We start from the raw sequence: 16,107 nt of genomic DNA, 5'->3' as shown, positions 1-16,107 counted from the left end.
AACTTCAACATGTAGAGTCAATATTGTATTATTTAACATGCTTTAAAATGATCATTTGGAACAAGCTCATACATGCAGAGCAAAGACACAAATGTTTACATGACGATGTGTTAAAGCTCACATCTCCTCCGCCTACGATCAAAGCACCTGTTCAGTCCAAATTCCAATCCAGACAAACACAGAATCTATTTATTTATTCAGTTCTTAATGGAACCTTCGTTACGAAAACAACGTTTGGTTCAGGAGTTAAATGAAGAACCTGTTGCTAAAAACAACATTTTATAAATGTAGTTCTTTACTATATAAATGTGAGACATGTTTTCCTTAAATTCATTTACTCAACACAAACCAAACAGGTTTCTGGAGCAAATGCAACAAAGACAAGAACAACACTTATCTTTTCACAATAAAATATCTGATAAATATGCTGACAATCATTAGCCTGTGCTCACTCATATCCTCACATACATTTTGAATTTTAATCAAATAGGTGAGAGGTAGTGATTATTAATTTCACATTAACCAATAATAACAAACACGATCTCAGAACATGTGAACTTTGCTGGTTTGCAGGAGCCCCAGTGGCCTAATGGATAAGGCACTGGCCTCCTAAGCCAGGGATTGTGGGTTCGAGTCCCATCTGGGGTGTTTGATAGCAGAGTGGCGCAGCGGAAGCGTGCTGGGCCCATAACCCAGAGGTCGATGGATCGAAACCATCCTCTGCTAACTCCCTCCTTTTTCCCGTTGGGCTGGATGAGTAAATGGCTTCAAACTCTTCAGATGATGCTTTGAATCCATCCCTCAGTGAGAACCTAAAACCTCCTTTACTCATGTTTGTGGTAACAGCTGATCAGTGTGTCCCTGCAGAGGACAGATCAGCAGTTACCAGAAACGTGCTGCAGGAGGAGGTCACAGCAGGGACTGAAAACATGGGCTCACTACCTGTAAATGTATAATAATCAGCTGATGCATTGAGACATTTTTATGTAGAACGGTGCATAAAAACTTTTTAAGTGGCACTGAACTGATGTGCAACTAAGTTACTGTGACCAAGTCATTTCCCTTGTGGATCATTAAAGTTTAAGTCTAAATGGTTTTTAGTTTTATGGTTTTTATTACATCCGTTGAGCTGCTGTAGAAACTTACAATAAACATCCTGATTCTGACGAAGCAAACTATTATTTTTTCCAGTATCTTGCAAGAAATTTGAATGAAATATGAATTATTTCCACTGGTGCTGTCGGACTTTTTGACCCAACTCTATTCAGTTTACTTTCATTTCTGATGAAGAAAAGGAGCATTTTTTTTTTTTTATTTTCAAGATGGCGTCTGTAGCAGCCTCTCCCATCCCTGCTTTGAGGCTAATTTTAGTTTGTTTAGTTAACTTGCTCTTATAACTGTAGCTGTGTTTAATTTTCTATTTTTTTTTTTTGTGCTTAGCTTATGTTTGCCTCCTATTATCCTCGCTTTTGTCCTTAAACTGTCTGAGGCTGCAACGCTGATCTGATCTGATCCTATTTCATCTGATCTGATCTGATCCTGTTTTATCTGATCTGATCTGATCTGATCCTGTTTTATTTTATCTGATCTGATCCTGTCTTGTCATGTTAGAGTGGAGATTCTTTTTGCATATTTATCTTTGAATAGATAAATAACCGCTGGGGAATGGCTCCATATTTTGCCCGGCGTTGCATGCAGCCCAGTGTGCAGCAGGCCTTAGTGCAGCCTGCAGACCTGCACCGATGCAGTGCATCGGGAGCATTACCAGCAGCGACCAGGAAACGGCACTGCGTTTCCACCGAATCATGGCCTCCATCCCACGGGGGGAGACGTCCTCCCAGAAAGCGCAGTGTGTTGTAATATTAATTGTCAGAAGCTGCTGCTGCTGCTGCTGCTTCGTGACTCCTCAGATTTAATATGTAAATCAATAGCGGGAGACTGTATGTGCAATGTGCTGCAGGGGGAGGTTAAAAGCTTTTCTATCCAATTTAAATATCATATTATTTCTCCTGTCTGGGAAATTTCCTGCGGTGCACGTCATCCTCATAAAAAGAATATTTGAAGCTGGGGAAATCATCCCGCGTTTTATCTAAACCTGCACCTCGATTATTAAAATGCATATTTCTGAATGCATGTCCCCTCCTGTCTCCGTCGTTATCTATGTCTTATAATAACAGTAATAATAATAATAATAATGATGGTGAGGATGATGATGATGATGATGTGCTCCGGCTCCAGCCTGGAGCCGCTCCGGGTTTTCCGAGCCTCTCCCCCCCGCGCCGCAGTGGGAGGAAGTCGAACCACAAAGCAAGCAGTGCCACTGTGCTGCTAGCAGAAAAAACACACACACACACACATACACACACACACTGAAAAATACATCCTCAACCCAACATGTGCCATATTGGAGCAGGAGAGCGAGGAGCAGCTTAGAAAAAAACCCCACCGACAGACATCGGTGCTTCGGGGCGGCAGCAGCGGAGAGAGGACGCTTCCTGACGCCGAGCACGGGCTCTCTCGGCTCGGATAGCCTGAGCAAGCAGGAGTCGCTTCAGCTTCTTTCTTTTTCTTTTTTTTTTCTTTCTTTTTTTTGTGTCATTTCCACGCCGCACAAAAAAAAAAAAAGCTGGCGACATTGCATTCTTCCGCCTTCCGGGTCGTCGGTTTAGAAGCGGTTTACGGAGCCGTGGAGGTGGCGGCGGTGCTGCTGCTGGACGCAGGGGGGAAAGTTGCCGTTTGAAACAGGCGGACCACCGAGCTCCATCTCCCCCACCCCTCCTCCACCATCAGCGGCGTCACCGTCAAGACCCGCCGTCGGTAGCTTCCGAGCGAGGACGCGCAGCCCCTCAACGCACCCGGGCTAACCCCCCGACCAGGAGATATGGATTATTTCCCCGTGTTTCGCCTCTGTTTTTAAGCCGCCATCGAAGAGGCTGTTTCTGGGAACCGGAGCCAGACTCTCCCCCCTCCCTCCCCGCTTCTCTCTCCCCCACCTCCAACACGGGTCTCCCTGTGTCTCTCTCCGGTCTTATCAGCCTGAAAACCAGCGTTTAGTAGCCCGCGAAGCTGCATTTACGTAGACTAAACCGAGCGAAAACAGTTTATTATTAATATTTTTAAATGTATATTTTTTAACTGTTAGCATTCATGCTATCATTTTTTTTCTTCTTCTCATTCTTTTTGCTGGCTCGTTAGCTTGGGAGCTAACTAGCAGCCGAACCCAAATATCGATATTGGCAGGAGGCTAAAACAAACTTAGCTCCCGGGGTTGATTCTGGGTTTTGGTGCTAAACTCTTCTCAAAAAAGTAAAAAAAAAAAAAAGAAAGAAAAAAAAAAGAAGAAGTGTTTGAACTAGCATTTTATTTTTATTTTTGTTTTGTTTGTGTTGTTTTCGTGCCGATAAATTGAACGTTAACGGCACAGGAAGCTACATAAACAGTAGAAGAAGAAGCAGGAGGACCAGGACCAGGGTGGATTTTATGGAGCCCTGCCTCACCTTTAACCCGGGTTTTCTATCTGTGCCAACACCTTGTAATTTTATGGTGCACCAGTTGGAAACACCAAGGATGAAAGCCGCCTCCTCCCCCATTTCTCCTTATTGATTGTTGTTCCCACTGGGGAGGATATAGGCCCATAAATATAAAAACATACACACGTGTCCTCTGACTTCTAGCATTTTTTTGTTGGCTCTGACTCTGCAGCCACTAAAATTAGATTTTTTTCTCCTCGGCTGTTTACATTTTTAAGGAATCTTACCACCCATCTAACCCCCCCCCCCTCCCCACTCTTCGTGTCTTGTGAAACCCATGCGGGGCTGTGGAGAAGGACCAGCGGCTCGGAGAGGACCAGGGGAGTCCCCGGAGGACCTGTTGTAAGGGTTTGACAGCAGCTGTCCTCGGATCCTGCATCATCCTATTTATCTGTGCGAGACATATCGCGTAGAGGCAGGAAGGAAGGAAGGAAGTGCTGGCCTCACATCTCATTTATCTATCTCCCTTTTTTCCACCTTTCTCCTCTCAACACGCCTCAGAAGGAGGGAGAAAGAAGAAAGCTGCAGTTTTTTTTCTTCTTCTTCTTATTATTCGTGCACTAAATGGGATTACACAGACCCGCTGACTGCATCTTCCTCCAGTAACCCGTCACCCAGATGTCTCCCCCCGTCAATTCCCCCCTTTCTGTCCCCATGGTGGTGTGAGGTGAGGCAGCCTGCAGACAGCGCCGCGGTCCCGGTCCCGATCCCGGTCCCGGTCCATGGTCAGCTCGGCTCGGCTCGGCTCGGCTCAGCTCGGCCCTTCATGCTGCTCGTCCCCCGGCGGAGGAGGAGGACACTGCTGCTTTTTGACTGAAAACAGAACCCCGCCAGCCCCGGTTATCTGATAGGTTATTCCATTTTTTTTTTTTATTTTATTTTATTTTATTTTTTTTTTTACATTTTTGGGTCGTCCCAGGGTCGGAAGATGGCGGACCTCGAAGCGGTGCTCGCTGATGTGAGCTATTTGATGGCGATGGAGAAGAGCAAGTCGACTCCAGCGGCCCGGGCGAGCAAGAAAATCATCCTCCCCGAGCCCAGGTAAGCGCATCTTTTAGTGTCCCCCCCTCACCTCCACCTCCTCCTCCACCTCCTCCTCCGCTCCCTGGAGCATGTGTTGTGTTTTGCACGTCTGGTGCATAGTGGGGAGCAGGAGGAGTGGGGGGGTCTTTCATTTCTTCTTATTTTTTGTGCGTACGCGGCCACATAGGGAGATGGAGGCAGTGCTTCCTCTCCAACCTGACTCTAGCTGCAGCTTTCCATCCAACCCCCTCTTCTTTTTCTTTTCATACATTCTTTGTCACACCTGGAACTTAACAAGAACTTTCACAAATGCAGCTGTGTGTTGCTTTTTTTTTTTTTTGCATACATCGGGGCAATGCTGGTACCTCCTCATGCACCAGCGCGATCAGGCCATAAAACCCAGCGAGCTCCAGTCAGATCGAAATAAAACGCCACCCATCTGCACGTCTCCTCGCCCTCTACTCTTAATAACTGCACGTCCTTTTTGTTCAGGGGGCTGGGAAAGTCTGTAGGTTTCAGAGGTGCAGCGCACAGCTTGAATCGAAGAGGATGTGGTTAAAAATTTGGTTATTGAGATATAGCTGCTCTCCTGTGAGGGTTGTGCGTTTGTTTTTTTCTTCTTCTTCTTCACAGAAGCCATTTGGGTTTAGACAAATGACGGCGGCGTCGTCCCATCCGATCCCCGTCGGCCACGTCCGCCTGCACCTCCTTGTGCGTTTCTTAATCGCAAACCGTCGCCGACATGTGGGTTAAACGAACGGCGTTCGAGCCGAGCCGCCGTGGATGAGGAGGTCGGCCCTCGGAGACGCTCGCTGACTCGTTGTCAGGAGGCAGAGACCCGGGCGCTTCATCACACACGGTTAATGAATACGCAGCCTGACGACTTTTCCGACTGAAATGATTCGATTAAAACGGACTTTCTTGCGATATCTAATTAAATGCGCTTCCCCAGATAAAGTGTCGTCGATATTAAGAGTTTAGGAGGGTGTAACACCGTCCTTCACGGCCTCTAACTATTGATCTGTCGTAGAAAAGGAAAAGAAAAGGCAGAAATGTTCTGAGAAACCTTCCAGCGCTCAGACAAAGGCTCTCTGGGGATTCTAATGAAATCTCACCTCTGGCAGTTCTTGACAGCAGCAGCTGAGAGCAGCTGATTAGCTTCCTTAAATGACAACTGTCAATAGTATCTGACGCCAGGTCAACATCAAAGTGCTCCTCTACATAAGCTGATTATTTTACAACTGATGCATATCTGCCTGCAGCCAGCGCTGCTCAGCCGGGACCAGGACCCGGTTTGCGTCGGATGCTCAGGCCTTTGTGAAAGTTTGTAGGCTGCCTGGCTTCGTAATAGTAGGCTGCAGTTGGTTTCAGTTTGTGTCAGTTTGGTTCTAAAATAAACCTGCTAATTTATTCACGGCATCAAGCTGCGTTTCTGTCAAACGTCTCAATCTTTGCACGTCACAGGACGCGGGTCACACGAGGAAAGTCTCCTTTACTGACAACAAGAAAGAAATATAAAAAACACGGTGCAAGAAAAAACAGTTAAATGCTAATAAGCTTAAAACCTGAGTCTAACAGTTGTAAAAGTATCTGTCCCTGGCCTCCTTCGTCCACAGTAACTGGCTCGGTTCAGGCTAAAGGGACCAGCTGGATCATCTCAGTGAACTCTGCTACGACAGACTTTAGTTTGAAAACTCAACAGGCCTTTTTTTTTTATTTTAAAGCAACACTACGGCGAAAATGCAACGTTTGGACATCAAACGCTCATCGCAGACTAAAATAATGTGTCGTAAAACGCTCTCGGCTCTGCTAGCATGCGTTGGCTGCAAGAAACTGTTTATTTAGCAGCATTTTTTACATGTTTATACGAATCTACATAAACAGCCCTTATGCACCAAAAGTGTGTTTTTAAAGTTTATGCGTGACATTTTGTCATTTTTATTGGGGTTAAACGGGGAATAAACTGTATTAAAGCTGCCAGAGATCAATCTTTCACGATTAAAACACGTCGTCGGCCTCCGTTAAAATGCGGTGCAGCCCTCTCATTAGTAGTTTGTGTGCGTTATATGGTTCAGGAATTAAAAATCTATCAGTCACTCTTTAAAAATCTGAATTCTGAACCGGTTCTAGATGCCCAGTCAGTTGAAACACACCATAATGAAATGGAAACGCCAGGAAAGGCCACATGGGCCAAAACGATCTCCAAGCCAGGTCACAGTAAAGAAACTAAAAGTATATCGGTTCAGCGTTTACATCCGTCCTGGGGGGAATCCACTCACAAGTGTAAAGGTTCTGGATTCACAACCCCATTACAGTCAAATCTGACAGTTTTCCAAGTCTAATGAACAAGACTTAAAAGCCCAAAACGTATTTGCCTTAAATACAAAGGAACGAGTTGTGATTGCTTTGGGTCAGGATGGGTTTGGTCTCTGATTGGACAGTGTTCTGTATCTCTGTGGGGAGAACGGGGTGAGACGTGAATAAACCGGTTCTTTCGCTTGTTTTTGTGGAAACCAGTGGAAAGACAAATGACTTGTAATTTGAGTGAACCAACCTCAAGCCCTTTTGTAGATTGTGCTGCTTCATCCCGTCGTGGGAACACACGACGAAACAACTTCCTACGTCGACCGTCGGCTGTGTGTTAATGACCCGCGACCGCTCGGTTAATGAATGGCGTCCAAAATACAAAAACGGACTCTTCAGGAGCGGAAACATAAAGACAGTTGGCGTAGGCAAATTTGAAAGTGACTCAAGTGAATCATTTAACAGAATAACAACGTTCAAAATGCCTCCATTCACCCATTCATTCGTTTTCGTCCACCTGTCCAACAGTGTGTTGTGGTCAGTTCCAGTTCCCCTTGATTATTTAATCCAAGGTTCTTTAGTTAGTTCATGTATATGACCCCTCCAGTAAATTCTGGGCCTATCATGGCACCTTCTCCTTCCTGGTAAACCCCCCAAAGGGAAACCATCCACACCAGAGGCATGGGATTCGCCCATGGCTAAAGGAACCTAAAAGGGCAAATAACGAAGCTAAATTATGAGCGTCGCATCAAATAATGGGCTTCGACCAACAACTACCTTCAGTAAGTCGATTAGAGGAATTAGAGTAGCTATGGTATCTGGAGATCAGGTGAACGTGGTTTGGGTTGGGCTCAGTAAATTCACCCTCAGGATACACAGCTCAGCTTTTAACCTTGTATGGCACAAGCCTGCACATTTCCTGAAAGTAGTTATAGTTTAATTCACGGCCGAATGAATCTGTCAGTGGCATTAGTCCGCGGGTTTCCACTGAACTAAACAGAAGTTGGTGAACTATTTTCGGATTAGCTGGAGCTCTTTGCAGCCTATTGTATGGAGTCAAAATAAACTGCAACGCGACAGTGACTCACTGATGTTTTTTTTTTTTTCTTTTTGGACAACAATGGAGGTCTGTGGCTCAGAGGAACACAACGAATGAAATAAATCTCCAACAGGGCCGGATATCGCTGCTGATATCCCATATCGTTCCCATTCTGATTCACAAGGTCCTGATTTGATTAATTTAGAGGGATTTCACTTTCAAAACAAGTGGTTTCAGACATTTGTGGTTTTCCCCCCCGTAATTTTACGAGCTTGCGTACGGCTCTTCTCTATTTCTTTTAAATTGACTTGTTGCGAAAGCAGCTTTGCAAAACATTCCTACTGAGAAGATGCCTCAAGTTTTAAAAAATCTAGCAGAGGCTTTCTATGAATTCATATCCCACCTTTCAGATTAAGTTTTGATCTGAATCGGACGATTGTGTGTTACATGCTGTGCAGTTACATCAACTGTTCCCTAATTTGCCTCCAACCAATCAGAGCCATTTACTTGATGTGATGCTAGCTACTGCTAACGCTAGTTTTAGAGGGTGATCGGTGCAGAAAGAAACTGCTGCAAAACAACGTTACCATGCTAGCTGTTAGCGACATGTGTCAGGTTTTAGCATTTTATGCAAATTTAACCCTGAGACTGAACTAGGTAACGAAATTTTAACTAATCAACTACTAGTTTCTAAGCTTTTTAGCCTCTTGGACGTGTTTGCGTTGTTAATGAGGGGAGGAGGGGGGTGAAGCGTGCATTGTTTTAGTGAAACCCTTGGAGCATTTTCGCGTCACATGAGTTCCCTTTTATCGTGAAAAAACATATTTTACGTAAAATGACAGCCAGCTCTGTAATTTAATGTCCATTTCCGTGTGATTGCTGATTTTATAAGGCCCTAAATCTCGTAGTCTCTCGAATGACGTAGACAAACTACTGTTTTATCCATCACCACGTTAAGCCCCGCCCCGACGTTTTGATTGGTCCGGCAGGTCTTTGCAGGATCAGCATCGCGAACCCATCGAGCCTCCGGGTGAATCGGCCGCTGAGGTTCTGCGTTGGCCCGGACGTCCTCCTTCACACACGGTGTAAATTTGTCAGCGCTAAGTTTAGGCCGCGCGCTTGAGAACTTAATCGGCCTCGCGCCGCCAGTGAAACCGAATGCTATGCTAATTGAGTCCGCTCGTTATTATGCTCGGCTGAGAATGCAGGTTGGGAAACATTGACGCTGGAAGTTAATCCGGGGGATTGGCAGCTTCGTTCCAGCCGAAGTCGACACCCTTTGCCCGATTAGCACATTATCAACCAGAGGAGCAGATCAGCTGATGTGGTGTCGAGGTGAAAACATTGTGTTCTCTGTCCTTTTTTCTTTTTTTTTATGTGGTTTATAAAGTGATTCTGAGCCTGATATGAGCTTTATTATTTATTACACATTATAATACAGGGGCTGAGGAGATGAAAGCCTCGGCTAATGGACCCGTAAAAGCACTGCTGTTGAGTAAATCAGTCCACAAAGCAAGACTTGCAGTAATGCACTTAAAACATGTCATGTTAGGTCATTATTATCACAATAATGTGTCCAATATAACTGCACGAAACACTTTTTATTTCCCTCTCGAGCCCTTATACCACATGTTGTGATGGAGCTTGAGTGCTTCAGAGGAATTACACTTTGATTGGAAAAAGATCTGGGAATAAAGAGACGAGCCACTTCCCGAGAACTCGATAAAAGGCCGCGAAGACAAAAGAAAAACAAAACGCGTGCAAACGTTTAATGCATGGCGTCGTGGCTGCAGCAGCAGCAGCAGCGTGTGCGAAGCTTTCAGCCTCCTGGTTTGTTAAATGTGGCACTTTGGAGATAGCGTGGTGCTGCCACATTCTCGGCGGGCCAAGGCTAAGTCCTCTGGCAGAGAGGTGAGATTTTGACAGTAACACTGGAGGCAGTTGGGGGGTGGTGGTGGTGGAGGAGGAGGTGGTGTCTTTTATATTGGACCAGCTAACAGAGATTTGGTCAGATGCTGGGAGAAGCCGCGTTTTGTAACTTTTTTTTTTGTGTTGAGCTGCTGCATGTAGGTTAAAAATATTTGTACAGGAAAAAAAAAAAGGTTTAAATAGTTAAGAAGTGAACAAATAGACCGGCGGTGATTTCTGTCAGTACTCAAACAATCTTGTGATGCATGAGTGCACTCATTTTCCAGCTAGTCAGGTAGGGATGTCACCACATGATCGGTTTATCACCGAGCGTCGGCCGATCTAAAATAACCAAACGCCAGGAACAAAGAAGAACTTAACTTGTGTGAGAGACTTTTCAGCTTGTTCCAAAATCTGCATCATCTCCCCAAGTCATCGACTAGGTCTGGATCTGGTTCAGGTTTTATCTGATACCGGAGCCAAACTGGCACTTTTGAAACGGTGCCAGTGCTTCAAGAATGAAAACATGCAAACTTTGTCCAAAAACAGCCTTTTTATTTCTAAGGCATTTTGTGACGTGCAAGTTAAACACAATATTAATTTAAATAATATAAATACAACCAATATAAAGTAAAATTCATGATTATCCTCATAAAACCAGTGGTGTGGGGTCTGTCAGGCATCAAAGACGCGACATCTCTGGTCCTTTTCATAAAATGCTAATGCTAATGCTATGTGTGGTCAGATGTTGGATCTAATTCCAGTTGTTTCCTCCTTGTTGCAGCTTTAGAGGTGAAGTCCAGACAAACTTTAGACAAACGTTTGGTCTCAGACATGTTGAAGCTTCACTTCTATCCATGCAGCTATAGAGCTAAGGAGGCTAAGCTAATTAAAACTTCACTCGGTCAGGTTACTGCCGTTAGCATCAGCACTGTTAGCTGCTGCTGATTTACACGTTTTGATTCATTAGCACCAGGTAGATGGAGCAGATGAGACCAGATTGGTCCGGATGGATGTTAATGCACCATAGACGCCCATTGTTTTCTATGATTTGTGTTCCCGTCGGGTTCCTCGACCTAGAACCAGCTGCACGTTCTTTGTTGGAAACGTGACACCACATCAGCCTGGTGGCAGCGGCGTTGGCGCCGTTGGCTTTTTACTTCCTCCTTTCGTTTATATTTGCCTCCTCCACTTCAGAAGCAGGAACATAATAGGAACCTGTCGAGGTGTTTGTAGATGAGTCTTGTTGAAGTTTGAAGTTTGCGTTGTGACAGAGAATCGGGACAGACAGGGTTTATTTTAGTAAAAGAAAAAGAAAAAGAAACATGTTAAAATCACACAAGGCGCTAAATCCTTGTAACTAACTAATAATTACTAGAGCTGCTGATTTCCAGCCACGTTAACGCAGAGATAATGGAACGCACCTTTAACCAACACAAACCGAAACTAAAACAAAAAAAATTGTGAAGTTATAGGAAGTGACTACTTGTGTTATAAATGGCTCAATTCTTTTTTTTTTTTTCTGCAGAGGTGTTGCTATCCACACCCCCTGAATCCAGCTGAGCCGCAGCAGCCAGACAAACAGGTTTCACAATAACTCATTTTCTCGTTAAAGACGCTAATTACACGTGTAGAGGCTTAAATAAGCCAAATAAAAAAGCTCTCACTGCCCCGGTCATGTTTATGTTGTCGGGCATTAACTCATCTTCCTTGAGGAATAATTGACAGACATAACTGATAGTGTGAAGACGACAGGTTCAAGCTGAAACGAGGGAGTGTAAAATATACGTGAGACCAGAGACCAGGCCTGTGGTGTTATCAACGCTCTCCAGCTACATGCCCACAGACCCTGCTCCAGAAACGCCATCGACGTCCTGTTAATATGTTAAATATTGACACATCTGCATGCTTCCTGAATGTGTCAGCAGCTTAATGAAAGGCGACCATGTGCGCCGTGGCGCTTTAAAACAAAGATAACCCGAGAAAATGGGAGAAAAGCCGTCGCTTGCACGTACTCTGACCTTTAGGCTGCTGCTCTGGAAGTTGCTCAATGAAATAAAACCTCAGCGCTGTGACAAACACACGCTGCATATGTGGGGGTTTCGAAACCCATTCCACCCACTCGGAGCTCGTTTTCATCGCTGTGACTAACGTGCCTTCATTAGCTCGGGGATGAGATTACCTTTGTGTGAGACACACAAATGTTCTCATGAAGCTCATAAATCATTAAATGCGAGGAGCTCGTGCCGCGTGGAGTAAACCTCTTCAGGTTACGTCCTCCACGTGGTTTGACAGCTGCTTTTTTGGTTTCACTTTGAGGCAGCCTCTTCCTGTGCGTTGGTTAAACAGTACCTGACTGTGGTCGTTCTTCAGGCTCTTACTCAACAACAGAACTGGATTAAAAAAAAAAAAAAAAAACATTGATTTCTGGAAACTCTTTTTACATTTGTTCCAGATTTGGAGGGAAACTGAACCACTGTGTGGCATTAAACGGCCTCTCACCCCCCCATGGAGTTACACAATAAACCCTTCACAGCCTGTAACTTAGGTATTAAGTGTGTTTAACAAGAAACCACCAAATAATGATGAACTTGATGTAATTTCAGTCATTTCAGTCCTTCCTTTGAATCAACCCAAGTCGTCTACGGTGGCGTTTGCTGGTATCCGATAAAACGTCAGCTTTGTGTTTTTGCTTCTTCGGTTTTTGGCCCCTGAAAATACAACAAGGCGACATTTTCCTGGTCGTCAGGGACAGTGTTCGCCTCCAGCTTCGCTCTGTTGTGCCTCCAGCCGACGTCATGACGTCACCGTGACGCAGGCCGTGAACCTGAAAAAGCTCTGGTCATCATTATGATAATCATGAAGCTTCGCCGCTGTCGGCTGCAGGTTTGGGAGCGACTCAAGCTCAGGGAGACAGAGTTGTTGGTAAAAGTGAGGTTAGTTAAACCCTTGAGATGTCAAACCATCGAGTTAATTCAAAAACCGCGAGCGTTAACGTGTCGTCAGCGATGTGTTCGTGCTTTAAAGCGTTAATGAAAGTTGTGCCAACGGACCAAAAAGCTGCACTTGAACACACCGTCGGGACTGCAGCCTGGTGCATACGTTCCACCTGGAACCAGACCAGTCACATGGTTGGTGGGCGGAGCTTAATGTGGTGATGGACAGAAGATTAACAGTGGTCAAATGAGTTGAATTAGGACTATTCAGTTGCACCAGTTTTATTTTTATTTCACATTTATCAAGATCAAGACGTCTTTCACAAGCGTGACCAGGCCAAGAAAGGCACCAGCACACGTCCACAAATAACAACAATCACCAAATAAACACTAAACAGAAATGCAAACTGTTTAGCAGATAAAATGCACAAGTGATGACTGGAGAGATCCAGGAGGCTACAGCAGGCGAGCTCTGGTCAGGCCTGGATCCACCGTTTAGACGTGGACGTTTTTATCAGGACCTCGTCAGTCCCCACTTCATCTCGTCCGACTTTGAAGCTCAGATGCTGACAGACGGTGCGTTCACGCCCGCGTATGAAAGTCCAGCGTCACGGCCCATCCCCTGCAGATGATACTGCCTTATTTATCTCCGCGCGCCGCCGGTCATTCTGTCACTCAACGTGCACCGTCGCAGCGAGAGCCTTTGTTTTTCTGTCCGTGGAGCTCGGGTCGTCTGCTCCCTTGAGCTAATGTTGATATGTTTAAAGCTGCTGCTGTTACTGACTGAGCTTAGCTTTGGTAGGGAAGCAATGACTCTGCGACCATCTGGGATTTGATAAAGACAAACAGCTGCTTTTTCATCCTTAACGGCATCAACTATGAGCTTTTTACCTCACGATGCCGTTCAGTGTCGGAGGCCTGAGCAGCTCAGACGCAGATCAAAGAGGCTGGAAGTGCTCTGTAATACAGGATTTAATTTCTCAATGCAGCCGTGTTTTCATTACTAGCCTCATAACCCACAGCTGCGTTACCTCACCTCACCGCGCCATTTATACTCGAGCGGAAACCCCTGTCTGCCCCCAAAAGCTTGTTTCACTACAGGCCAACAAGCCCCAGCGTTTACAGTAAATGGTAACGGCGACGTGTCTGTACGCAGCGTCCGACATACAAATAATCCGGAGTCAGCTGCTAATGATTCAGCCGAGCTCACACATCTCTCTAAAAGAGGAAGCGCTTACTTCCTAGGCTCTGGTTCCTGTAGCATGCGGCTGCTCGTGAAATGTTGCGTCCACGGTGCAGCGTCTCGTAAGAAAATGAATAATCAGCCCTGACTGGCCGAGGTCACGTTCAGAAGTCTGTCACGGTTTTATCAGGAAGCAGCACCAGCGTTTGTCACGCAGCGTTTGCACCGGAGCGAATGTGTAAGCTACAACAACAACAACATGGGCCCAGGTCACGTTCACCGTAGTTTATTTAGCTGTCAGTTAAAAGGTGTCACTACTGGTTTCCAGAATCCATTCAGCTTTGATTCACATGGTCACTCATGTCATTTTAAGTTTTAAAACAACTGTTTTCGTGTATTTGTGCTGTTGTGGCTCTCGGGCTAAAAAAAAAACGAGCACAAATGGAAAAATATGGTTAAAATGGTCAAACGTTATCTGGACCTTCCTACTCCTAAAATAATGTCCCTGTAACCTGGGGCTCAATCCATTCGCAGAGTCTGAGCTTTTGCTTTGTCCTCACACGCCAACGAATCTCAAGAGAATTCATGAAATTGCATCTATTTAAAAACAATTTCTTGCTATCAGATCCAGGAAAAGAAAATAGATCCGTATCAGATTCTGTTTTTATTCGAGTAAACGTGGCCCTGCTGGTTCGTAGCACGTTAACGCAAAATCCTTTAGCTTTTGTTGCATTAATAAAGGTTGTATGTTCTATCATTATGATCTGGATCGGCCTGTAGTTGTAGTGAGAATTGGGTAAGTGGTCAAAGATGCAGCAGCACTGTGGAAAGGAAGCAGAATCTGAAGTGTGGTCGCAGTAACGCTGAAAAAAGAAGAAGAATGCGAGCAGAAACCAAAGAGCAGATAAAGAAACGGCTCCTGAGAGATGCTTCTCACGACAAGATCTAACTTATCTGCATCTGCTGCCGATGTGAACGGGGCAGGGAGCTTTCTGAGCAGCCGAGATGTTGGTTAACAAAGGAAATAATGCAGCTGATTTGAGTTAATCATGCAATTAACAGCTGTAGATTCTAGGGCCGTATTTGGCTCCGGGTTTCCTGTATCAGATTCAGTTTCTACTCGTCGTTCACGTGTCGTTGCTTTTTTCCAGCTCGCCTCTAGTCGGCTCTTAGTTGCCCTTAGTAACGAATAACGAACTGTAATGCATTCGAGCTCGGTGCAGAAGTTAAAGTTCACCTTCCCTTTGTTCCAACTCCAGTTCATCCGATAATCACAGAAGTCTGCAGCAAAACTCACATTCTTAAAGCTCGATGTTCGATGAGACAAAAAACCACAAACTGAGCCTCATCAGAATATAACTACTGGAAAAACCGTCAGTTATTCTTGAAGAGGAAATGAACCACAACAATATATAACACGACTGACAAATGTTAGCATATAAGGAAACAATACGGGGGTCGTTATGCTATTTTTTTAGCATGTGCGTCACCATTGGGGCTGGTGAAAGAGAAGACAAAGCTAAAAGAAGATGGTTTTAGTCAGATACACGTAGCGTGTGGTTCCAACTAGCTTAGCTTAGCTCACCACAGACATGTTTCAGTGAAGGCATCGCCACCGTCCACAGCGTTGAATGTGGACGGTGGAGGACAGGACGTGGATTAAATGGTTCAGTAGATGGACTCCATTGGTGAACAATAGCCGCACTGGTTTCTTTTACCACGTCTTCCTCTTTTAGTGGCACCACTGCCCAGCGGTTCAAAAGTAGACCTGGTAGGATTCATACCGGCCTTAGCTTCTCTTTCCAGTTCACCCTGGTCCACTTCCAACCAACCCCGTGATGTTTCCCACTGATGGAGACTCGAACTTCTCAAATCTTTGATCTTAGCAACTTTTTATACTTGACTTTTGACAGAGGTGTTATTTCAGATATAGTTTGCAGTTTCATTTCCCCTTTAAGAAGCCCAGGCTTTGCCTCGCTCGTGCTCGGTTCACGCCGGCCGCTCGTAAGGTGAAGCTTCCTCCTGCGTCTCTGCGGCGTCTGTACGCTCGGCGCTGATGTGCCGTTAATGGGCCTGTGGAGGGAGCGCTAATTGATTCATTCTCCCCTGCTCTCCTTCTCATTAACACCCGTTCCCAGGGTAGCGTGTTTCTCTCCAGGTTCCACCGCTGCCTCCCATGAGTCC

General features: G+C 45.3%; 1 protein-coding gene and 2 non-coding genes across 3 annotated transcripts in view; all 3 read left to right on the top strand.

The window, feature by feature from the left end:
* Nucleotides 1-575: 575 nt before the first annotated feature.
* trnar-ccu lies at nucleotides 576-648 on the top strand. Its single transcript has one exon. It is a non-coding gene; the product is annotated as a tRNA-Arg (tRNA).
* Nucleotides 649-654: 6 nt separating this feature from the next.
* On the top strand, nucleotides 655-726 carry trnam-cau. The gene has a single exon. It is a non-coding gene; the product is annotated as a tRNA-Met (tRNA).
* A 1,530-nt stretch (nucleotides 727-2,256) lies between these two features.
* grk3 (G protein-coupled receptor kinase 3) overlaps nucleotides 2,257-16,107 on the top strand; it is a 63,212-nt gene continuing 49,361 nt past the window's right edge. Inside the window, exons 1-2 of the mRNA XM_047569960.1 lie at nucleotides 2,257-4,381; nucleotides 4,450-4,571. Of these exons, the coding sequence (XP_047425916.1) occupies nucleotides 4,459-4,571 (113 nt within the window). The 5' untranslated portion in view covers nucleotides 2,257-4,381; nucleotides 4,450-4,458. The remainder of the gene's footprint in view (nucleotides 4,382-4,449; nucleotides 4,572-16,107) is intronic.

The sequence above is a fragment of the Mugil cephalus genome, chromosome 19 (genome assembly GCF_022458985.1).
Source record: "Mugil cephalus isolate CIBA_MC_2020 chromosome 19, CIBA_Mcephalus_1.1, whole genome shotgun sequence".
Taxonomy (NCBI): Eukaryota; Metazoa; Chordata; class Actinopteri; order Mugiliformes; family Mugilidae; genus Mugil; species Mugil cephalus.
This window is presented reverse-complemented; position numbering and strand designations above follow the sequence as displayed.